General features: G+C 37.9%; 1 protein-coding gene across 10 annotated transcripts in view; it reads right to left on the bottom strand.

The window, feature by feature from the left end:
* Positions 1 to 21,976, bottom strand: part of kmt2e (lysine (K)-specific methyltransferase 2E) — a 131,303-nt gene that overhangs the window by 36,842 nt on the left and 72,485 nt on the right. For 9 of the 10 annotated variants that reach the window (XM_072241540.1, XM_072241538.1, XM_072241537.1 and 6 more), the window contains exons 7-14: positions 18,953 to 19,125; positions 9,867 to 9,905; positions 8,723 to 8,962; positions 7,163 to 7,293; positions 4,531 to 4,648; positions 2,081 to 2,190; positions 947 to 1,211; positions 695 to 793 (exon numbers count right to left, since the gene is read on the bottom strand). In XM_072241540.1, coding sequence (XP_072097641.1) covers positions 695 to 793; positions 947 to 1,211; positions 2,081 to 2,190; positions 4,531 to 4,648; positions 7,163 to 7,293; positions 8,723 to 8,962; positions 9,867 to 9,905; positions 18,953 to 19,125 — 1,175 coding nt within the window. The remainder of the gene's footprint in view (positions 1 to 694; positions 794 to 946; positions 1,212 to 2,080; positions 2,191 to 4,530; positions 4,649 to 7,162; positions 7,294 to 8,722; positions 8,963 to 9,866; positions 9,906 to 18,952; positions 19,126 to 21,976) is intronic. The other variant, XM_072241539.1, reaches the window with a different exon arrangement.

A 21,976-nucleotide genomic window follows, 5' to 3' on the forward strand; every position in this document is an offset into this window, starting at 1 on the left:
TATACCCTATGTGTCATAAATGAGAACAAATTGATTGCAGGAGAGTATTTTAACACTGGTTAATAATTAAAAATAACAATTTCTGAATACCAACATTATTTAACCAATTTCAAATTATGTGGTTTTAAAGGAATTTTTACAAATTTTGTGCAATACTATTAATCATTAGCATTCAATGCCTTAGCAAATTAGTTAGATTATCTGAAACTGGAGGAGGAAAATATCTCATATGTAAAAAATGGCCGTGGATCACAGGAGGAATTGCTCCATTGATATCTCTGCTCCATTTTATTCATAAGAAATGCTGGTAAGTAGCTTATAACCTCAATAAGTAATGTATTCTTGCTCTTTTTAGTTAATTTCTAAAAGTCACTTGAAAATTATAATTATTGAAGTTACATACAGATTTGAAGGCCATAATTTAAGATATCACAGGCAGCATAGCAGGGCAAACTGTGCTACTACAAATACACATTAATGCAAGACCAGCAGCAATAGCTAAAAGACATTACATCTTTCAACATTACAATCTGACCAGTGACTCCCATTAGGAGCTAATCAAGCAAAAAGAATCCTACAGCACTAATATGATAATTCTAATGTTTAAAGCAGCAACATTTAGCAATCATTAAAAGCTGTTAATGTGCCTGAAGTCTTGTAACAGCATGAAGCAGCTATTTGCCTGTCAACTTACCATCTTTCTTTTTCTCTCTGCAATCTGCTCCTCAGACTCCATCTCTACTTCATTGCTAACTGGAGGTTTTTCTTCTATATCCTCAATAAAATCTGGCTCCTGCAAGATGGAAATGACTGCTTTACATGATCTGCACTACTCTCTCTACAGATGATGGAGAGCTATAATCTTGCTAGATTAGTCACTACTGGGGTATACAGCTGGCCATCAAAACAAGTTTATTTCCTTTATCAAGCACTACTACATTTTTACCTGATTGTTAGTCAAAGACACCCTGAGGGGAGACAGTTTCCTCTGTTTGTTATCTAATCCTTTAGATTTGGTGGCCATTCCTTCAGTATCAGAAGAAATATTTTGATTTTGAGCATCCTTTTCTTTTATGCTGTCCTTTTCTTTCTTTCCTTTTTTCCTTCTTGTTTCATAACCAATGCTAATGTTCTCAGTTGGCTCCAAATTTTGTTTGAGGACTGGACAATCTGGATTCCCTTTCAGACAAGCACAGTCCACTTTGTATTTGCTGTATGGAGGAACAAACAATCATATTCTAATGAACATTATGAATAAAGTAATTCAGGCAGTTTTGCATGTAACAGAGGCCAGCCTTAAATAAATACCAATTCATTATATTCAATCATGAAACTGATTACTGGAGTGAACCAAGAAGAACATTCACAAATAACATGCAGACTTTCAATGAACATTGATTAAAGTAAATTCAAAGTACTTTGCGAAAATGTAAAGTAGGCTCTCAACACTACTTCCGCAAATCTCTCATCTCATTAGTGCTTTTCTACTTATTTCTTTCCCTCACTTTTTGTTAAACCCCTTTCTCAGTTTTACTTTGACTTGTATCTCTCAGCTCCCTCTAACTGTAGACTTTCCCATTTCCCTCACCTGTGCTCCTTTCCCATCAACATCAGCCATGCTCTTATTCGTCACTGCCTTTACATATATCACTAGTTCTGATCAGCTTTACTTTTCTCTTCTCTATATTCCTACTCTAAACTTCCTTTTTACTAATTTCAACACTTTTTCTATTGTGCCTTTTGTCTTTTTTTTTAAAGTTTTCTCTTCCCGTTGCCTGTGCAAATTTTCAATTGAAATAAGAGACATCAGTTCTTGGACAAGTAAGAGTTAAAAAAATTACAGCAATGAAATCATACAAGTAACTTTTCAATATTACATTAAAATTTTCTTTTGAAGCTCAAAGTATACTTCAAAACAACTATCTGAAGATCCATTTCTGTCTATATTCTTTTTAAAAATTTAAACGTTACTAATTTTCAACATCACTCAAACTCATGGTATTAGATCACACATGGGCACCAGGGACACCTAGACTTACATCTTCACCACAAATACTACCGCCCCCGCTCAACTACTTACCAGTTTCCATAATCAAAGTCAAATCCAATAGTAATTTCTGTACCCTTTGGAATGTTTCTCTTGGAGTATATATGAAGATGAATCATACCGTCTTCAATTATATGGCGAACCTACAAATGTAAAAAATAAACAGAAAATTTTACTGGCCTGAATTGAACAAAAAAAGCATCACCAAGATCATCTGGGTACTATTATTAAAAAGAAGAAACAAACAACTACTGGTAACAGCACAATTAAGTATGGAATTCAGAAAATTACTGTCTCAAAGGCTCCTATGATAACTTTGAGCTCCACATATTACAAAGTTAAACCATGCTAGAGACTTGATGACATTTAAGTATAAGGAAGAACAATAATACTGTTTCATTACTTATCTGATGATTATATTGAAAACTCACCAGAAGGGCTATTCACCTAAGATCTTAATTCAACTATTATAATTTCTGCTAACAGCCCATTTGGCACTAAAGCTTGTGGCCTCGTAACAATTCCATTAGATTTAAAGACATAAGCAAAACAAAAAAATTCTGACTTCTCTCCCAAATCTTACTTTTCTTCCCACGGAAAAGAGTATAGTCGACGTTTTGGTCTGAGACCCTAGAGCAGGACTGAAGAAAAAAAAGATAAGGTGTAGATTTAAAAGTTGGGGGGCAGGGAAGGAGAAACGCAAGATGATAGGTGAAACAGAGAAGGGTGAAGTAAAAAGCTGGGAAGTTGATTGGTGAAAGATAGAGCTGGAGAAGTGGGAATCTAATAGAAGAGGACGGAAGACCAGGGAAGAAGAAAAGGGGGACAGGAGCACCAGAGGGAGGCGATGGGCAGGTCAGGAGTGGTGAGAGAGGGAAAAGAGGATGGGGAATGGTAAAGGGGGGGCAAGAAATCGATGTACATGCCATCAGATTGGAGGCTACTCAGACAATATACAAGGTGTGGTTCCTCCCACGGGAGTGTGGCCTCATCGTGACAGTAGAGGAGGCCCTGGCCTGACGTATCGGAACAGGAATGGGAAGAGGAATTAAAATGGGTGGCCACTGGGAGATCCCGCTTCTCCTGGTGGACAGAGTGTAGGTGCTCGGCGAAGCAGTCTCCCAATCTATATCTGGTCTCACCGATATACAGGAGGCCACACTGGGAGCATCAGATACAGTAGATGACCCCAACAGACTCACAAGTGAAGGGTCACCTCACCTGGAAGGACTATTTGGGGCCCTGAGTGGTAGTAAGTGAGGAGATGTAGGGGCAGGTGTAGTAGCTCTTGTTCTGCTTGCAAAGATAAGTGCTGGCAGGGATGAACAGACAAGGGAGTCATATAGGGAGCAATCCCTGCGGAAAGCAGAAAGTGGTGGGGGAGAGGGAAAGATGGACTTGCAAGCAGAACAAGAGCTACACCTGCCCCTACACCTCCTCCCTCATTACTATTCAGGGCTCCAAACAGTCCTTCCATGTGAGGCAACATGTCACCTGTGAGTCTGCTGGGGTCATAGAATGTGTTCGGTGCTCCCAGTGTGGCCTCATGTATTAACGGTGAGACCCAACATAGATTGGGAGACCACTTCACCGAGCACCTAGCTCCATCCGCTAGAAGCAGCATGGTCTCCCAATGGTCACTCATTTCGATTCCACTTCTTATTCCCATTCCAATATGTCAATCCATGGCCTTTTCTGCTCTCGCAATGAGGCTACAGTCAGGTTGGAGGAACAACACCTTATCTCCATCTGGGTAACTCCAACCATGATTGCATGTACATCAATTTCTCGAACTTCCAGTAATGCCCCCCCACCACCTCACCGTCCCCCAACCTCTTTTTCCCTCTTTCACCTATCTCCTTGCCTGCCCATCGCCTCCCTCTGGTGCTCCTCCCCCCTTTTCTTTCTTCCATGGCCTTCTGTCCTCTCCTATTGGATTCTCCTTCTCTTGCCCTGTATCTCTTTCACCAATCAACTTTCCAGCTCTTTACTTCACCTCTCCCTGTCCCGATTTCACCTATCACCTCATGTTTCTCCCTCCCTTCTCTCCACCTTTGAAATCTACTCCGTTACTTTTTTTCTTCAGTCCTGCTGAAGGATCTCGGCCTGAAACGTCAACTGTACTCTTTTCCATAGATGCTGCCTGGGGCTACTGTGTTCCTCCAGCATTATGTGTCTGTGTTGCTTGGATTTCCAACATCTGCAGATTTTCTCTTTTTCCTTCCCATTTTTGTTTTGCACTCTATGGATGATTTTGCATGGATTTAACTATACTGAATGACACCACCTTTCTCTGACCCTGTGTGCCTCATCAACCATACTTCAAAATGCTATATTTAGATGTTTACCCTCCTCACACACATTCCAAATTTCCTACAGAAAGTGCTAAGTGAAATGAACTGTTAGCAGTATTTGTTCAATGCTGCAATGCTAATCACAAAATCCAAACCTTAGTTAATGAAATACATATCAAACACACCCACCTCTGAATTTGGTACACATGATCGCCTAATAAACCTTGCTTCATTTCCAAACGTTCTTGCATCAACACACATTTCCAGTCCTCGAAAGTTTGAATAAAATAATACAAAGGGATAAGGTCTAGACATAAAGAGATAATTGTTCATTTATTTAAATAGTGTGTAACGATAACCTTTTGATCACCACCTCCCTACATTCAGCATCAATCAAGTCAATGGAATCAAATGCTCAGAGATTAGTTTAATCTATCAGTGACTGGTATACACTGACAGACAGCACTGGCAAACAAAAAAACTATCTTCCACCATTTGCTAGAGCAGAGAAAAAAAAATCCTTCATCAAATACTTTGAAAGGAAAATAATTTTGCTGACTCAAAAGATTTTCCCTGGCTAATTCTCATCTACATGTGACACCTCAGTAACATCATTCAAAGAGTTCTTTAGCCCTATCTGTGTATTGAGAATGAACATCCAAACTTACCTCTCCATTACCTGAATAAAGAAGGAAAACAATGGCTTATCTCGTTAGTCATTAGGGAAGGCTAATGGAAAATTGGCTGCACTTACAATGTAATGTAAAAATACTGAAGTTTTGATGCACCTTTACATGATGCCAGTGTATTGCATCTAGAGCACTGTGTTCAGTTCTGGTCTCCATATCTAAGGAAGATATACTTGCATCAGAGATAGTGTAAGGGAGGTTTCATAGGGTGATTTTGGGATAAATAAATAAAGATTGGGCCTTCAAGTTTAGCAGAGTGGGAGGTAATCCTGTTGAAAGATATAAGATTCTAAAGATAAGATCATATGATGTAGGAGCAGAATTAGGCCACTCAACCCATCAAGTCTGCTCCACCATTCAATCATGGCTGATTTATTAGCTCTCTCAATCCCATTCTTCTGCCTTCTCCCGTAACCTTTGGTGCCCTGATTAACCAAGAACCTATCTATTTCTGCTTTCAATATACTCATAGAATTGGCCTCCACAGTTGTTCATGGCAATTCACCACCCTCTGGCTAAAGACATTCCTTCTCATCTCTGTTCTATTCTGAGGCTGTGCCTGCACTGGTCCTAGACTCACCCACTATGGGAAACATCCTCTCCACATCCATTCTGTCCCCACCATTCTTCTACCAGTGAGTACAGGCCCAGAGCCTTCAAATGCTCCTCCTACATTAACCCTTTTATTCCCAAAATCATTCTTGTGAACTTCCTCGGCACCCTCTCCAATGCCAGCACATCTTTTCTGAGATAGTGTGCCCAAAACTGCTCATAATACTCCAAACTCAAAGTTCAATGTAAACCTATTATCAAAGTACATACAAGTCACCATATACAACTCTGAGATTCATTTTCTTGTTGGCATTCTTACAGTAACCATAACAGAATCAACAAAAGGCCACCCAATTAGGGCGTTCAACAAGACGGCAGAAGTCAAAAAACTGTGCAAACAGAAAAAGAAATAATAATTTAATAAACAAACAAACAAGCAAGCAAGCATTAAGTGGTCTGACCAATATCTTATAAAAGTCTCAACATCACATCCTTGCACTTATATTCTAGCCCTCTCGGAATGAATGCTATCATCGAATTTGCCTTCCTTATCACTGACTCAAAATGCAAGTTAACTTTTAGGAAATCCTGCATTAGCACTCCTGAGTCCCTCTGCACTCCTGATTTTTGAATTGTTTCCCTGTTTAGAAAGTAAGTCTACGCCTTTAATCTTTCTACTGAAGTGCAAGACTAGCCTTTACATACTGTTCGGGTCAAATTTGACCCGTTTTGACATTTGACAGCAGTAAAAACACCCTAAATGCCATTTTTTTAAAGCCAAGTTTTTTTCATTTTTGGTCACTTTAGGAAAAGCCATCAAATTTCAGCTTTAAAAATGGCATTTAGGGTGTTTTTACTGCTGTCAAATGTCAAAACAGGTCAAATTTGAGCAAGGGCTAGACACATCCCTACACCGCCACTTCTTTGCCCATTCTGCCAATCTATTCAAGACCTTCTGCAGACTCCCAGCTTCCTCAACACTACCTGCCCACCACCCAATTGGGTTCGCAAAAGATGTGAACATACTACAGCTCAGTGAATGTTTCCTCTGATGAGGGTATGCAGAAGCAAATGATTTCAGAATAAGAACTTGCTCATTAATGGCAGATTTGAGGAGGATTTTCCTTTCTCAAAGGGTTGTATCTTTTTGGAAGTCTCTACCAGACAGTTGTAGGAGTAGATTTATTGAATATATATGAAGCACAGAGTGATAGATATATACTGAATGGAATCAAGTAATATGGAGAGAAAGAGAAGAAAAGTGGCACTAAACCCAAGATTAGATCAACAATGATCTATGAATAGCAGAGCAAGTTCAACAGACAAATTGGCTTACTCCAGCATTCATTACTTATTATCAGAATTTCAATGACTACACTGGATATCAAAAAAAATTTCAACAATAAAAAAGTGTAGGAAAGTGAACATTCACCATTTGAAATGATATGGCCAGACCATTAAAGGTACTTGAAACTGAAAGCATGTAAGAATTTCCAATCAAAATAATCACTTCAATGTTATTAGATGTTTAAAGAGCATCACTGTTTTAAAAATCAGTGAACACCATTTCGTAAACTTGCCTTTTAAAGAAATGTCCATTTGCTTCAAATTGTTCCCGTAGCATGAACTTTCCACGATATTCAATAATGAAGGTATCAGGAAGCAAGTCTTTGGAGGCTTTCAATATTTTTTTGTTTTTCTGCACTTGACTCTGAAGAAAAAAAATAACACTTACAACCTCATGTAGTTTGTGATATATGAAAATAGAACTGAATCAAGTCCACGACACAAAAAAATCAACCATCACAATTAATAATATACAAAAGCCACCATAATACAGAAAATGTCTAATATTTTCTCCAATTAAAAATATGAAATTTTACATTGGATTTCCTCTCAAATTTTATAAGGCTTTACTATTCTAGTCATTAGTTCCTCAAACTATCATGTCAATAAAGTGGAAATTAATGCTTTATTAGTCAAAGAAGCAGCTGTTAGGGAGAGCCAAGACAGATATTTTGATAAGAAACGCAAACAGGTCCCTTAAGAGATTAACAGGAAATGAGAGGTAGGAGAAATATAGTGGATGTTGACTGAAGAAAAGCTTTGAACAAGAAAACACATGGAAGATGGTGAGAAAATAAATTAGGCAGATTAGAAAACTGGATTGAACTATTAGTTGGACAAAACGAAGTGAGTGTTAAAACAGTACTTAGATACAGGTAGCAATATTCCAAAGGCTTTATTTTGGGGTTACTTCCATTCAGTTATAGAATTATGTCAATTATTTGGAGTCACTCAAAAAGAGAGAAAGAGAAATGTCAAAAGTTGAAGAGAATAACAAATTAGGACATTTTTCTGTGGAAAATCAAAGGAAAATGCAAAATCATTACCCTTCCATGTGCATTTACTTGGGAAGAGCAACTCTATATTCAATGTAGTATACTTTTAAAAACTTAGCTTGTATGTCTAAGGACTGTCCACTGGATCACATACTGCCATTCTCAGCAATCCAGTCTTGCCATAAGTATCTAAAACAGATGTCCTTATCTATATATACAGGTGATGTACTGCTTAGTTACAGGAAATGTACAGTAAATATTTGCCATTTACTAAAATAGCACATGGTGGATTGCATGTTTCTAATGAGTATGTACTTCCTGTTTCATACAGTGGAAGTCATTAGGTTCCCAGAAAACAGTCAAGGGCTAACTAAACTCCTGTTTTGTAGAATTATAACAGTTCTATATAGGTGGAAAATACAAATAACTAAGCATTGCAGATATTAACTGAATTCAATTAGATGAGAGCACCTCAAAAGTAGCACATTGACCAGATTATGGGAGTAAAGAAAATCTGAACCATTCTGGTGAATACAGATTTACAGGTCTAGAACAAGATGAGAAAGTAACCAGGAATCGCTATATAACATATGGATGCTGGGAATTGAAAGAGGATAGGTGAAAGAAAACCAGAGAAAAGATGAAAGAAATGTGGGCAGAGGGGAGACATTAAAAAGAGGAGAGAGAAATCAAAGAGCAGACTGAGCAAAAAAACAAGAGTGAGTAAACAGTGGCAACAAAAATGCTTTAGGAAAACAATCGAAAAACTTTTTTCAATGCGTCAAGTCTATTCCTTACCTCTACTGGAGGCTTAACGGCTGCAAGATTGGTACTTAGGTCTGATCTACTGACGACCTCCATTTTTTCATGTCCATCCCCTATTTCTAATGCTAATCGGTGTGCTTCAAGGATGTTCTGAATATCCTCACTGTATTGATTCCCATCTGCTTCTTCATATCGATCCATCCACGTTTTGATTTTGTTCTCCCACACAAAATTAGCACTATCAACAGCATCGGTTTCTGATACTGAATTTTGCTAAGGACAAGAAAGCATTAGCAAAAATCACTGAGTGTCAATTAAACATTTATCTTCTTCCTCCTTTCCCCATTAGCCAATACAGAATTAGCAATTATCAAGGAGAAAACATCATCCAACGGTGTCATCATGAAGATATAACCATTTGAAATTTGAGTAATCCCTTTTGTTTTTTCTAATAATTTAAAAAATTGAGGAAGAGCAGTAACGTGGTTTGAACTAATGTACGGAACTACAAAACTGCAAGAAAGCTAAATGGGTAGAGAACAAAACTAAAATTTCAAATTGAAGTAACCAAAATACACACACTAAAAATACAATTGAAGAAGGTAGCGCCAATGGTCAGGATTTTCAAAAAGAGACCGAGCACCAACATGTATATTACCGCTGATGTAACTCAACAGAGTCACTTTTTCCTGCCTACACAAGTTACCTTAGATCAATTCAAAATTATGAGTATTAGCTATAGTTTGAAATGGTGATTCCAGTGTAATACTTAAAACAATTTGAACTAATCAACAATAGTTAGATGTAATGTTGGTAGATTATGAATCTAAAACACTAAATAATTTATAAATAATAAAATTAATAGTAATTTATCTTTCTAATTTTCTTAAGAGGAATGTTTTTCAATATTTTGCCTGGAAAGATATTCTATATCAATTATTTCTTTAAATTTGCCCCAAAATCAAACTGGACCAATAATCATGATCTACATACCATGATTTGCTTTGTTAGTTGAAATTACTTAATTATAAGATTCTTTATTTTAATACCTCTACATTAAAGATCAAAGAAAAAAAACAAAGGAATACACAAAACTTTTCCAGTATTTCAGGTAGTGCACACACTTTCTATAAATACTCAAGCATAATGTTATTGCAGCTCTGCAATTTCTTCTTACCTTTACCCTTGAAGATTTTCGAGATCCTTCCCGAAAAGGCTGAAAAATTGAAAATACATCCACTTAATTAATTGCAATAATGCATAAGTGCTTTGAGATTCTTTATCCTTTATTTTTTGAAAATGTCAGGAGCATCTTCTCCAGCGTCAAAGTTGATCCTGAACCACAAGACAAGAATGGCAAGGTTCAGGCACCCTGACAATGAGATTTTGCCAATTTATAAAGCTCAGGAAGCTCAGTTCGGAAAGGGCCTTTCAAGAAACGTAAAGGAAAAAGGAGACAACTCAGACAGGGATTCAGGAGGGCAAAAAGGGGTCATCAAATATCCTTGGTGAGTAGGATTAAAGAGAATCTCAAATCAGTTTGTACATTCATTAAGAACAAGGATGTAACTAGGGAGAAGATAGGACCACTCAAAAACAAAGGAGAGAATTTATGCTTGGAGCCAGAGGAAGTAGGCAAAGTCTCAAATGATACTTTGCATCAGTATTCATCAAGAAGGATACTAAAGGGTATATTGATATCAAAAAAATAGTGGTGTTGCAGCACTGAAGAACATAAGATGGATAAATCCCCAGGGACTGATGGGATCTATCCTAAGTTTATAAGAGGAGTAAGAGAGGAGATTGCTGAAGACTTGACAAGAGCTCTTTGTATCCCCTTCAGCCAAAGGCAAGATCCTAGAAGACTGGAGAATAGAAAAATTTGTTCCTCTATTTAAGAAAGGCAGTAATCAAAGCAGGGAATTATAGGCTCACAAGCTCTCAATCAGCATAGGGAAATTAATGTAAAATATTCCTTGAGCTTAGATCTACTGTGATCAGTCAACGTGGCTTTGTCCATGACAGTTATGCCTTACAAACTTAATCAGATCGAGCTTGTTGAGGAGGAAACAAAGATAATTGATGAAGGCAGGACAGTGTAAATTGTATCCATGGATTCTGACAATATCCCTCATGGTAGACTGATCCTGAAGAATAAGGCACATGGGACACACAGAGACTGGAAGGTCAGAGGATAGTGGTGGAGAGCTATTATTCTGACTGTATGCCCAGCAGTGTTACACAAGGATCAGAGCTGGCACCTCTGTTGTTTGTGGCATCTAAAATAACCTGAACAAAAATGCAGGTGTGTTGATTAGTAAGTTTACATACAACATGAAAATTGGCAAAATTGTGGATAATTGGGAAGGTTGTCAGAGGATTCATCAGGATAAAAATGAGATGGAGATAAATATGGGCAAAAAATGGCAGATGGAATTTAATCCTGACAAGTATAGGGTGTTGTACTTTGGGAACTTACTACATAGAGAGTGGTAAGATGCCTGGAATATGCTGTCTGAGGAAGTAGAAGCAGATACAATAGCAACGCTTAAAACAAGCACTTTAATAGGCAGGGAATGGAGGCACATAGACAACATGTAGGCAAATGGGATTAGTTTGGCTTGGCATCAAGCACACCAACAGACACTATGGCCTGAAGGGCCCGTTTCTGTGCTGCAGTGTCGTATGTTCTATTTAAAGACCGGACTTTAGCAAATATTTTCACAGTCTCTCCTATTTTCATTACCTTCCTAGTTCATGCATTTCCTTTCCTCATGCTAAGCCTGACCACTTTAAGATTCATAGAAAGCTACTCTTGAGTCAGCAGCACTTGGGAAGAATCCCTATTTCTATATCCCTCCTGCATTAAGCAAAAAAATGTCAATAAAACTTTCACCTTTGGTTTGCTGGAGGAACTCAGCAGGCCATGCAGCATCTATGAAAATGAGTACAGTTGACGTTTCCGGCCGAGACCCTTCAGCAGGATTAATAAAGTGTAGCCAGCATTGCAATTTAGAAAATGCAGCATGCTCCACAAAATAAACATTCAGTAGTAAAAGAGATAGCCTTTTGTAATGCTGATTGAGAAATAAATACTGGCCAGATAAGGCACCATGGATAAATATCACTGACTTCTCTAACTTCCGTTAATTCCCCACCTCCCCTTCATACCCCATCTGTTATTTATTTATTATATATATATATTTTCTCTCTCTTCTTTTTCTCTCTCTGTCCCTCTCACTATACTCCTTGCCCATCCTCTGGGCTTCCCCCCTCCCCCTTTCTTTCTTCCTAGGCCTCCCATCCCATGATCCTCTCATATCCCTTTTGCCAATCAACTTTCCAGCTCTTAGCTCCATCCCTCTGCCTCCTGTCTTCTCCTGTCATTTCAGATCTCCCCCTCCCCCTCTCAAATCTCTTCTTTCAGTTAGTCCTGACGAAGGGTCTCGGCCTGAAACGTTGACTGTACCTCTTCCTATAGATGCTGCCTGGCCTGCTGCGTTCAACAGCAATTTTTATGTGTGTGATTTTTTTTTATATCCACCCCGAGAGGGAAGATGAAGCCTTGATTTCATGTGTCATTCAAAACACATGCCTCCAGAAGTGCATACCATCTCCAAGACTCAAGTCAAGGTCTATTTTGGATCAGTGATGACAAAAGTTATCAGAAAGCAAGTTGCGGGGAGGAATTCCGAGTGTTGGTAGCATCAGGGGAGGGAAATGGATAGGCAAAATTTGAAACAAGACCACTGTATGGAAAGCGTAGAGAGGAAATTGTCAGTACAGAGATAAAGGGGAGGGTTTAGACGAGAGCTGGCAAGCTATGGGCAAATCCAGGTCTACTCCTGGCATATAGGTAGAGAACACAGAAACACAGTAATGGGAAAGCAAAAATATGTCAAGGAATGTTTACAGAACTGTTTTGAATCAGTGGACTGGACCACATTGAGGGATTCATCTTCAGATCTCAATGAATATGCCATGATCATCACTGATGTCACCAAGATCTGCATGGATGAGCATGTACCTTCAAGTATATACTAATTCATGCCAAAAAAGCAGCCCTGGATGAACCAGGTGATTCACAGTCTGCTGAAGGCTACATATGTGGCATTTAAGACCAGCAATCCAGAACCCTACAGGAAGTCCAAATACAATGTACAGAAGGCCAAAGTGAGAGAAAAAAAGGCAATTCTGTGTGAAGTTAGAGACAGAATCAGAACCATGGCAGCTTGGCAGGGTTTGCATGCAATTACTTCCTATAAGGCTGGAACCTAACAGCATAAATGGCAGTGATGCTTCACTCTCTGATGAATTGCACACCTTTCCTACATGCTTTGAAAGGGTGAATAACACTAGACCTGTGCAAATTCCCACATCTGATTATCCTATGATCCCTGTCTCAGAAGCTGATGTCAGAATATCTTTCAGAGGGTGAACCTTCACAAGGTGTCATGCCCTGATGATGCACCTGACAGGATACCGACAATCTGTGCAAACCAACTAGCTGGTTGAAGAACATCTTCAACTTCTCATTGCTGCAGTTGGAGGGTCCCACATGCTTCAGAAGGTGCCCAAAAAGATAAGGGTGACCTGTCTCAATGACTACTGCCTGTTAGCACCCACACCTATTATGATGAAGTGCTTTGAGAGGTTGGTCATGGCTAGAATTAAATCCTGCCTAACAAGGAATTGGACCCACTGCAATTTGCCTAACACCACAACAGGACTACAGCAGAAACAATCTCACTCACTCTCCACTCAGCTTTGGAGCACCTAGATGACAGCAAAACATGCATCAGGCTGTTGATTATCAATTACAGCTCTGCATTCAACATCATCACCCTCTTAGTACCAATCAAAAAGCTTCAAAATTTGAGCCTCTGCACCTCTCTCATCAGGTGACCACAGTCAGTGCAGAACAATAATATCTCCTCACTGACAATCAACAAAGGCACGCCCAAAGGATGTGTGTTTAGTCCACTGCTCTAATCTCTCTACACTCATGACTGTGTGTCTAGGCACACCTCAAATGCCATCAATAAATTTGCAGACGACACCACTGTTGTTGGCAGATGGCAACAAGGAGATATAGAGGAGTGAGATAAATCAGCTGGGTGAATGGTGTCACAATTGCAACCTCACACTCAACATCAACAAGTTCAAGGGACAGACTGGGGACTTCAGAAGAGTAAATTGGGAGAACTCACAGCAATCCTCACTGATGGCTCAGTGGTGGAAAGGGTGAGCAGCTTTAAATTCCTGGGTGTCAACATCTTAGAGGGTCAATTCTCTGCAATCATGGACATCTTGAAGAGTCAGTGCCAAGGAAGTGACATCCATCATGAAGGACCTTTACCATTCAGGATGTGGCTTCTTCTTATTACCACCACTGGAGAGGTGATACAGAAGCTTGCAGGTTTTAACATTCAAAGTTTTAATACAGCTTCTTCCCCTCAGCAATCAGGCCCATACACCAATGAATATTACCTCATTATTTATGTCTTGTATTACTTCTTTATTATGTAACTTAGAGTAATTTTATGTCTTGCACTATACTGCTGCAAAACAAATTCCACAATATTTGTCAGTGATAATAACCCGATTCTGATCCTGGGGAGGTATATTCTGGCTATTTCCCACCTATTCAGTTTTTAAAAATTGTTTCATTCACAGGACACGGACATCATTGACAATGCCCGAATTTACTGCCCACTCGTAATTGCACCTTAAGTAGAGGCAATTAAGCATCAATCATATTGGCAAGTCTAGACTCACATGCAAGCCAGACTGGGCAAGAAAAACTGGCTCCCTTTCATGAAAAACACAATTGAACCAGATTGGGTTTTACAACAATCTGATGGTATTATAATACTCTAAATGAGAATAGCTATTTTTAAATTTATTTGTAATTAAATTTCTCAGTTGCCACGTTGGATTTGAGCTTTTCTGGACCATTGATCTGGAAATCCATCTGTTGATCAAGTAAGTTAACATCTATATTACTATACCTCCACAGACAAAAACAAAAGTTAATTGAAGATGCGTCTTTGTAGGTCACTCAGAGATAAACATCAGCTCATATGCAATTTGCACAGCCTCTTTGCCATGCTTATTACAAAGATATTGAAATCTAATTGTCAGAATTGGACATGAGCCACCACTATGTTATTCCATCATTATGGCCTCCTCTTAGAGAAAAATCAAAAGGTCAAATCAAATGTACAGTGGCATGCAAAAGTTTGGGCACACCGGTCAAAATTTGTGTTACTGTGAATAGCTAAGCGAGTAAAAGATGAACTGATTTGCAAAAGGCATAAAGTTAAAGATGACACATCTCTTTAATATTTTAAGCAAGAAAACTTTTTTATTTCCATCTTTTACAGTTTCAAAATAATAAAAAAGGAAAAGGGCCCAAAGCTAAAGTTTGGGCACCCTGCATGGCAGTACTTAGTAACAGCCCCTTTTGCAAGTATCACAGCTTGGAAACGCTTTTTGTAGCCAGCTAAGAGTCCTTCAATTCTTGTTTGGGGAATTTTCGCCCATTCTTCCTTGCAAAAGGCTTCTAGTTCTGTGAAATTCTTGGGCCGTCTTGCATGCACTGCTCTTTTGAGGTCTATCCACAGATTCTCGATGATGTTTAGGTCAAGGGACTGTGAGGGCCATGGCAAAACCTTCAGCTTGTGCCTCTTGAGGTAGTCCATTGTGGATTTTGAGGTGTGTTTAGGTTCATTATCCTGTTGTAGAAGCCATCCTCTTTTCATCTTCGTCTTTTTTTTTTACAGGCGGTGTGATGTTTGCTTCCAGAATTTGCTGGTATTTAACTGAATTCATTCTTCCCTCTACCAGTGAAATGTTCCCCGTGCCACTGGCTGCAACACAAGCCCAAAGCATGATCGATCCACCCCCGTGCTTAACAGTTGGAGAGGTGTTCTTTTCATGAAATTCTGCACCCTTTTTTCTCCAAACATACCTTTGCTCATTGCAGCCAAAAAGTTCTATTCAAAAGGTTCAAAGGAACATCTACACAAGCCTGATGCATTTTGGAAACAAGTCCTGTGGACTGATGAAGTTAAATTAGAACTTCTTGGCAGCAATGAGCAAAGGTGTATTTGGAGTAAAAAGGGTACAGAATTTCATGAAAAGAACCCCTCTCCAACTGTTAAGCACGGGGGTGGATTGATCATGCTTTGGGCTTGTGTTGCAGCCAGTGGCATGGGGAACATTTACTGGTAGAGGGAAGAATGAATTCAATTAAATACCAGCAAATTCTGGAAGCAAACATCACACTGTTTGTAAAAAAGCTGAAGGTGAAAAGAGGATGGCTTCTGCAACAGGATAATAAACCTAAACATACCTCAAAATCCACAATGGACTACCTCAAGAGGCACAAGCTGAAGGTTTTGCCATGGCCCTCACGGTCCCTTGACCTAAACATCATCGACAATCTGTGGTTGACCTCAAAAGAGCAGTGCATGCAAGATGGCCCAAGAATTTCATAGAACTAGAAGCCTTTTGCAAGGAAGAATGGGCGAAAATCCCCCAAACAAGAATTGAAAGACTCTTAGCTGGCTACAAAAAGCGTTTCCAAGCTGTGATACTTGCAAAAGGGGCTGTTACTAAGTGCTGACCATTGCAGGGTGCCCAAACTTTAGCTTTGGGCCCTTTTCCTTTTTTATTATTTTGAAACTGTAAAAGATGGAAATAAAGAAGTTTTCTTGCTTAAAATATTAAAGAAATGTGTCATCTTTAACTTTATGCCTTTTGCAAATCAGTTCATCTTTTACTCACTTAGTTATTCACAGTAACAGAAATTTTGACCGGGGTGCCCAAACTTTTGCATGCCACTGTATACACAATGGTGAGCACACCAAGAAATTGCCTTGATAAACTCACCTTTCCGTTAGACAGCAAAATTACCTAGGTGCCTTTTTTCTCAAATGCAAACAATCAAATTAAATTTACATAAAAATGACTATGTTTAATTATCTGAACTTCTCTAACTTCAACTGATCCATTTGATACTGAAGTTATAAATTCTATCATTTACGAAATCAACATCTGCTCATTATGCCTCTACAAAGTATCTGATTAACTGATAGCAGGGAATGCCATTGTAATGCAATTAACTGGATGAGACTGCACATGTGAATTTGAAACCTTAAGCAAATTGACTGCAAGACACAAGTAATTTCAGTTAATCTACATACGCAAGGTCGGTTAATAACTATTGGCATAAGAAGAGTGACCTTTGTGGAGATAATTTTATGATCAACATGTGCAAAGCACTGCAGGCTTAAGTGAATGCAGTCTGACATTTTCAGCAGCTATTAAATGGGGACAGACAAGCATAGCATTGTTATGAAACACTGATTGGTCTGTGAGTGACTAATGACATATGTAATTTGTCATTATGATTGAATATGCTTTAAAATAACACTGCATGATTAATGACGACACCAGCTCCATATCCACTGCCAGAAAAACATCAAGAACTCTAGCTTGAACCAGTCCAGGAAATGCCCAAGTCTTGGAGTAATGAAAAACGTGGAAATGGTTATGATCGCATTGCCCTCCAGGGAAATAAAAATTATTTCTTAAATGTGTAACACTGTCAGTGTTAATGTGAAGAATTTTGAGTGCAATGCTTTTACAATTATGCCACAAAATTGACACATCTCCACAAGTGATCTAATAAAATAAAAAGTTACTGTAGCATCCTGGGTAGTCTCATGTACAGATCAAATAATTGCAATTGTGTGATAAAATTTAAGAAAGGCACTGGAAATATGAATTAATAAACTTCTTTCCTTCATTTTCCCTTAACAATTAGTTTAATATGTAGTATACAACAGGAACCAAATTTAAGCAATGGGCATTAAAAATGAGTGTAAAGTTACAAGAAAGTAATCAGCAAGTTCTGATGCAAGTACTCCCAGTGTAATGATTTGTTTTCTACAAAAGATAGATTAGAATAAATCAGGCATAAGACATGTAAAATGGACTTAAAAACATAAAATTTTAAAAAATCATTGTTTTGTTGTATTATTATGTTGCTAACTGTTAAAAATATTACCCAATGAATAACATTTACTGTAGTACATTAGAGTTTGGATATCTGATTTGACATATTCATCGGATATTTTACCATTTGATCTGATCACTCTCTTTGATTATCCAAATAGTATTTTATTCTCTTATATTTTTTAACTGACAGGTGCATGCAGCCTGCAGCAGTATTTAGTGGATTAACCCTGAATTACTTTTAGGTGGTACTGTTTCTGATCAGGAGGGAGCATGCTTCAAAATATTCCCAGAGTTTAACTTCCACCTGAATTACTTCAGAAGCGAGTGTGACCTTTGATAAACATCTTAACAAAAACAGGAAACCTGTAACAATGCAACATTTCCATAGGACCGCAGTGAAGTGAAATTCTAAATTCAAATCCAGTTCTGGCATGGGGCTCACACCCATCGATCACAATCTGACAGGAGATGTCAACAACACTGTACGAAGGACATTGTCATTTCCATTTTGTTAGCCAATCTGATGGGGCAAAACAAGGAATCCAGCAGTTCAAACAGTGTGTCATATGTATTATAGAAGCTGTACTGTGATAGTAAAATTCAAGCAAGTCAACACATAGAGCAATAATTCTGATGAAATTCATTGCCATACCTTGAATCTAAGTTAGGTCACTTTTTCAAAAGTTACAGGTCAGAATTGTACATGGTGATCAATGAGACAGAGAGCAGATTGAAGATTCCCTGTAAAATGTTAATGTCTTCTGCTAATTCCCACAATTGGTTGGCAGATTGATTAGAAAGTAGCTTCTCTGTATTTACTCTACACAGTATCTTCTTAATATTTTGAACATTTTCATTTATTGAACAGACCACAAAAACTGAAAGATATACAATCCAAGTATATTTCATCTGCCTTAAATGTTGGTATCAATTAAATTATGTCCTTTTACAACTAAGAAACATCAGTACACATTTCTTAGTTTAATTTGAAAGTGGCTAAGGGTGGACAGATTTTGTTAACAGCTTTTTTAAAAGATGAATTAATATAGTACTATAACACATCTTATATTGTTTTTAGTCAATGCAATATAATCCATAGACTTTAAGGTTTATAAGACAAAATGAACTGAACGCTTTAACTTTTCTGCATATTCTGTTTCAAAGGGGGATGGAGCAGCTCTCCAGTTGTTGAACAGAGTAAAATTAGCAGATTATGATTAGACAAATTCTACTTGCCTTTCTCGATTTTGCAGCAAACTGCTCCTTTTCTCCACTTTTCTTTCGCTTTTTCTCAGTTACCTTTGTTACTCGAGTAGCGGTCAATGTGATAGTTGTAGGGATTTGCTGATAGGCTGTATATAGCTCCACAGGTACTTCATCGCCACTTTCAGTTGCACTGGTGTCTCCATCTGTTTAAAAGGAAATAAAATCTGAAACAACCCTGAACTGATACAATATTCCTATTTGAAACAACTTATATCTAATAATTTGCACAAAGAACCAAAGTAAACATATTCTGTATAAAAAATATAGCCTGAATTATCCATTCTTCTATCATTTGGATTGTTGATTATGAAAAAAAATTCAAAATAATTCTGAGAATATTTTAAGAACAACACTTTCAACAAGTTGGATTCCCATTCAGAGCTGCTGGTTTAACTACTGCTAAAACAACTAATTAACCAATGATATGCCAACTCACAGCTCCTCCATATAAGCACACCCTTAAACAGCATTTGTCTGGATTTATGTTGTCATAATTTTGTTACAAAAGTCTCCATATTGGTAGCTGGATAAGTGCATTCGGGTGCTGTGGATGCCAATAGCCTGTTAAACAGTTAGAGTCTGGTCTACAAAGAAAGAGAAACCTAAACGTTCAGCTGATTAGGTTGAGTGCTACAATGCCAAATGAGTAATGAATGAATGAAATTCAAGAGCATTTGCCACTCTCCACCAAATCCACCTATTTCTATTAATGATGAGGAGTGAGGTTATAAGAGGGGCTGCCATCATATGCTGGATAATCAAGCTTATACTCGTTTTAATCCTCTACATCTCTGACAGTGACACCTGAAAGCAAGTAAAAACATTATGGATCTGATACACAGTGACATGTGGGGGCAGGCACATACAAAAAGTCCAAATAAAAGATTACTGTTCTATTATTCAAAATATAATATTTTATATGACACTTATTTTCTATGTTCAGATTAGAATGACATCCAAAAAGAGAAAAGTTATTTGATAGAAGACAGAAATAAGCCTTCTGTTCTTTACTTCAATAGCACCCCAAAGTACAAATTTTATTACTTGCATTATTTTAATAATTAAGTCTAAAGTCTGAATACCATGGAACTGTGTCAGGTTGTCACTTTAGAAAGCTTTGCTCCTTCATCTCATAATCTTGTTTCGCCTCTTAGAATATCAATTAGGAAAAACATAAGAGAATGAAAAAAATAAGATATTCAATAGCCTTGTTGATACTATATTAAGAGGTTAGGGAGAGCAAGAAGATAATGTGTAAAATCAGTAAAGTGATACATATTTTTTTTGGTTTAAAAGATGAGTTAATATGAACTGAAGTTGGTAAGTCATCAGGCCAAGATGGTTTACGTTCCAGAATATGGAGGGAAAGAAAGTGATCAAATAGCAGATGTACTAACCATAATTTTCCACAATACGTTGGAAATAGGAATTGTAGCAAAGGACTGGAGAGTGGTGAATGTTAATTCTGTTCAAAAAGGGGCAAGGGATAAGCCAGCAACAATGGACCAGTTATCCTCACATCTGTATAGCTGGTAAACTGTTAGAGACCATAATAAAGGATAACATTAATGAACACTTAAAAGAGGATAATTTGTAAAGGGTATATAGTGCTCAACTAATTTAACTGCAGCCTTAGGGATAAAGGAAATTTAATAAATGTTATTTTTGTGAAATAAAAACATGAAAATCTTTGATATTTTCTATGAAGTTTAAGGTCCATGCTGTATAAGAACAGGAGCAGGGGTGTCAGGATATTGCCCAAATTGACAAGATTTAGCAAGGAGCATATGCTAGTAATTTTTTCATAAAAATGTTATGAAGAAATGCAGAAAAATAACAAACTTCACATGTAAGTGCTGGGCACTGAGTTCTATGTGGCATACGGCATTTTATAAGGCATATTTAATAATAGCAGTACTTTTCCATGTAGAACAGCACCTGAAAGAAACCCTAAATGTAATTTTCTGGGAGACTCTAATTTCCATCACTAAGCCCCCCACCCCCAACAAGGAAAACATGCTGAGAGCTAGTTTAGTAGTAGAGGAGAAAAAAAGCAAGAAGAAAGTAAACTGAACAAACAAGAGGAGAAAAAACTTTACAGGTAGAAAGATGTGGCAGACTAACCAAATGGGCCTCATAAAAAATACTGTGGCATGTTAGAATTTTATGTGAGTACCTACTGGATTAGATATGCAAGTTTCCTGTTACAGGGCTAGGATGAAGTAAACAAAATTATAAACCAACCCCATAACAATTGTATTTTAGCACTTTTCCTTACAGTCAAAAGTGATATTATAGTGAAAATGACACTGATTCAGGCACAAGTTGTGGGGGGGTGGGGGGGAGAACTGGGGTGCTGGGGAATGAAAATCATATGAAAATTATGCTTTCTCGGTAGTTTTGTTTTCCTACCATAGTTAACAGGGCTCTCAATTTGTCTCCTGCACTTATTTCCAGCCATTGCAAGGATAAGGTTTCTCTTTCCTTACTTTCTACCAGCAGCCTCAATGGATCAAGTTCTTTCACTTGGTAACAACATCTACCATCACTTACTGTTACGAAGTGCTGATCAAGAATAGTCAGCATGGTTTTCTGCAGGTTACATTTGACAAATCTTTTGGAGTTTTTCAAAGAGGTAACTAAAGGTGAAGATAAATGAAGGTATGGGGTCTGTAAGGACTTCAGTGAGGCATTTGACAAGGTCCAGCATGGCAGGCTAATCTGGAAGATTATGTCATATGAGATTCGGGCAAGTTAGCAAGGTGGCTTCAGAATTGTCTCGATGATAGGAAGCTGAGGGTGATGTTTGACAGTCGATTCTCTTCCAATTGGAGGTCAGTGGGGTGCTCCAGGGGTCAGTGTGTGATCTCTGTTTTTTTATATATATAAATGATTTGGATGTGAATGTATGGGACAGGATTAGAAAGTTTGCTGATGATGATAAACAGTGGGCTTGGTGATCGTGAAGCAGGTAACAGTAAATTATCAAGCCTT

This window comes from Mobula birostris, chromosome 23 (assembly GCF_030028105.1).
Source record: "Mobula birostris isolate sMobBir1 chromosome 23, sMobBir1.hap1, whole genome shotgun sequence".
Taxonomy (NCBI): Eukaryota; Metazoa; Chordata; class Chondrichthyes; order Myliobatiformes; family Myliobatidae; genus Mobula; species Mobula birostris.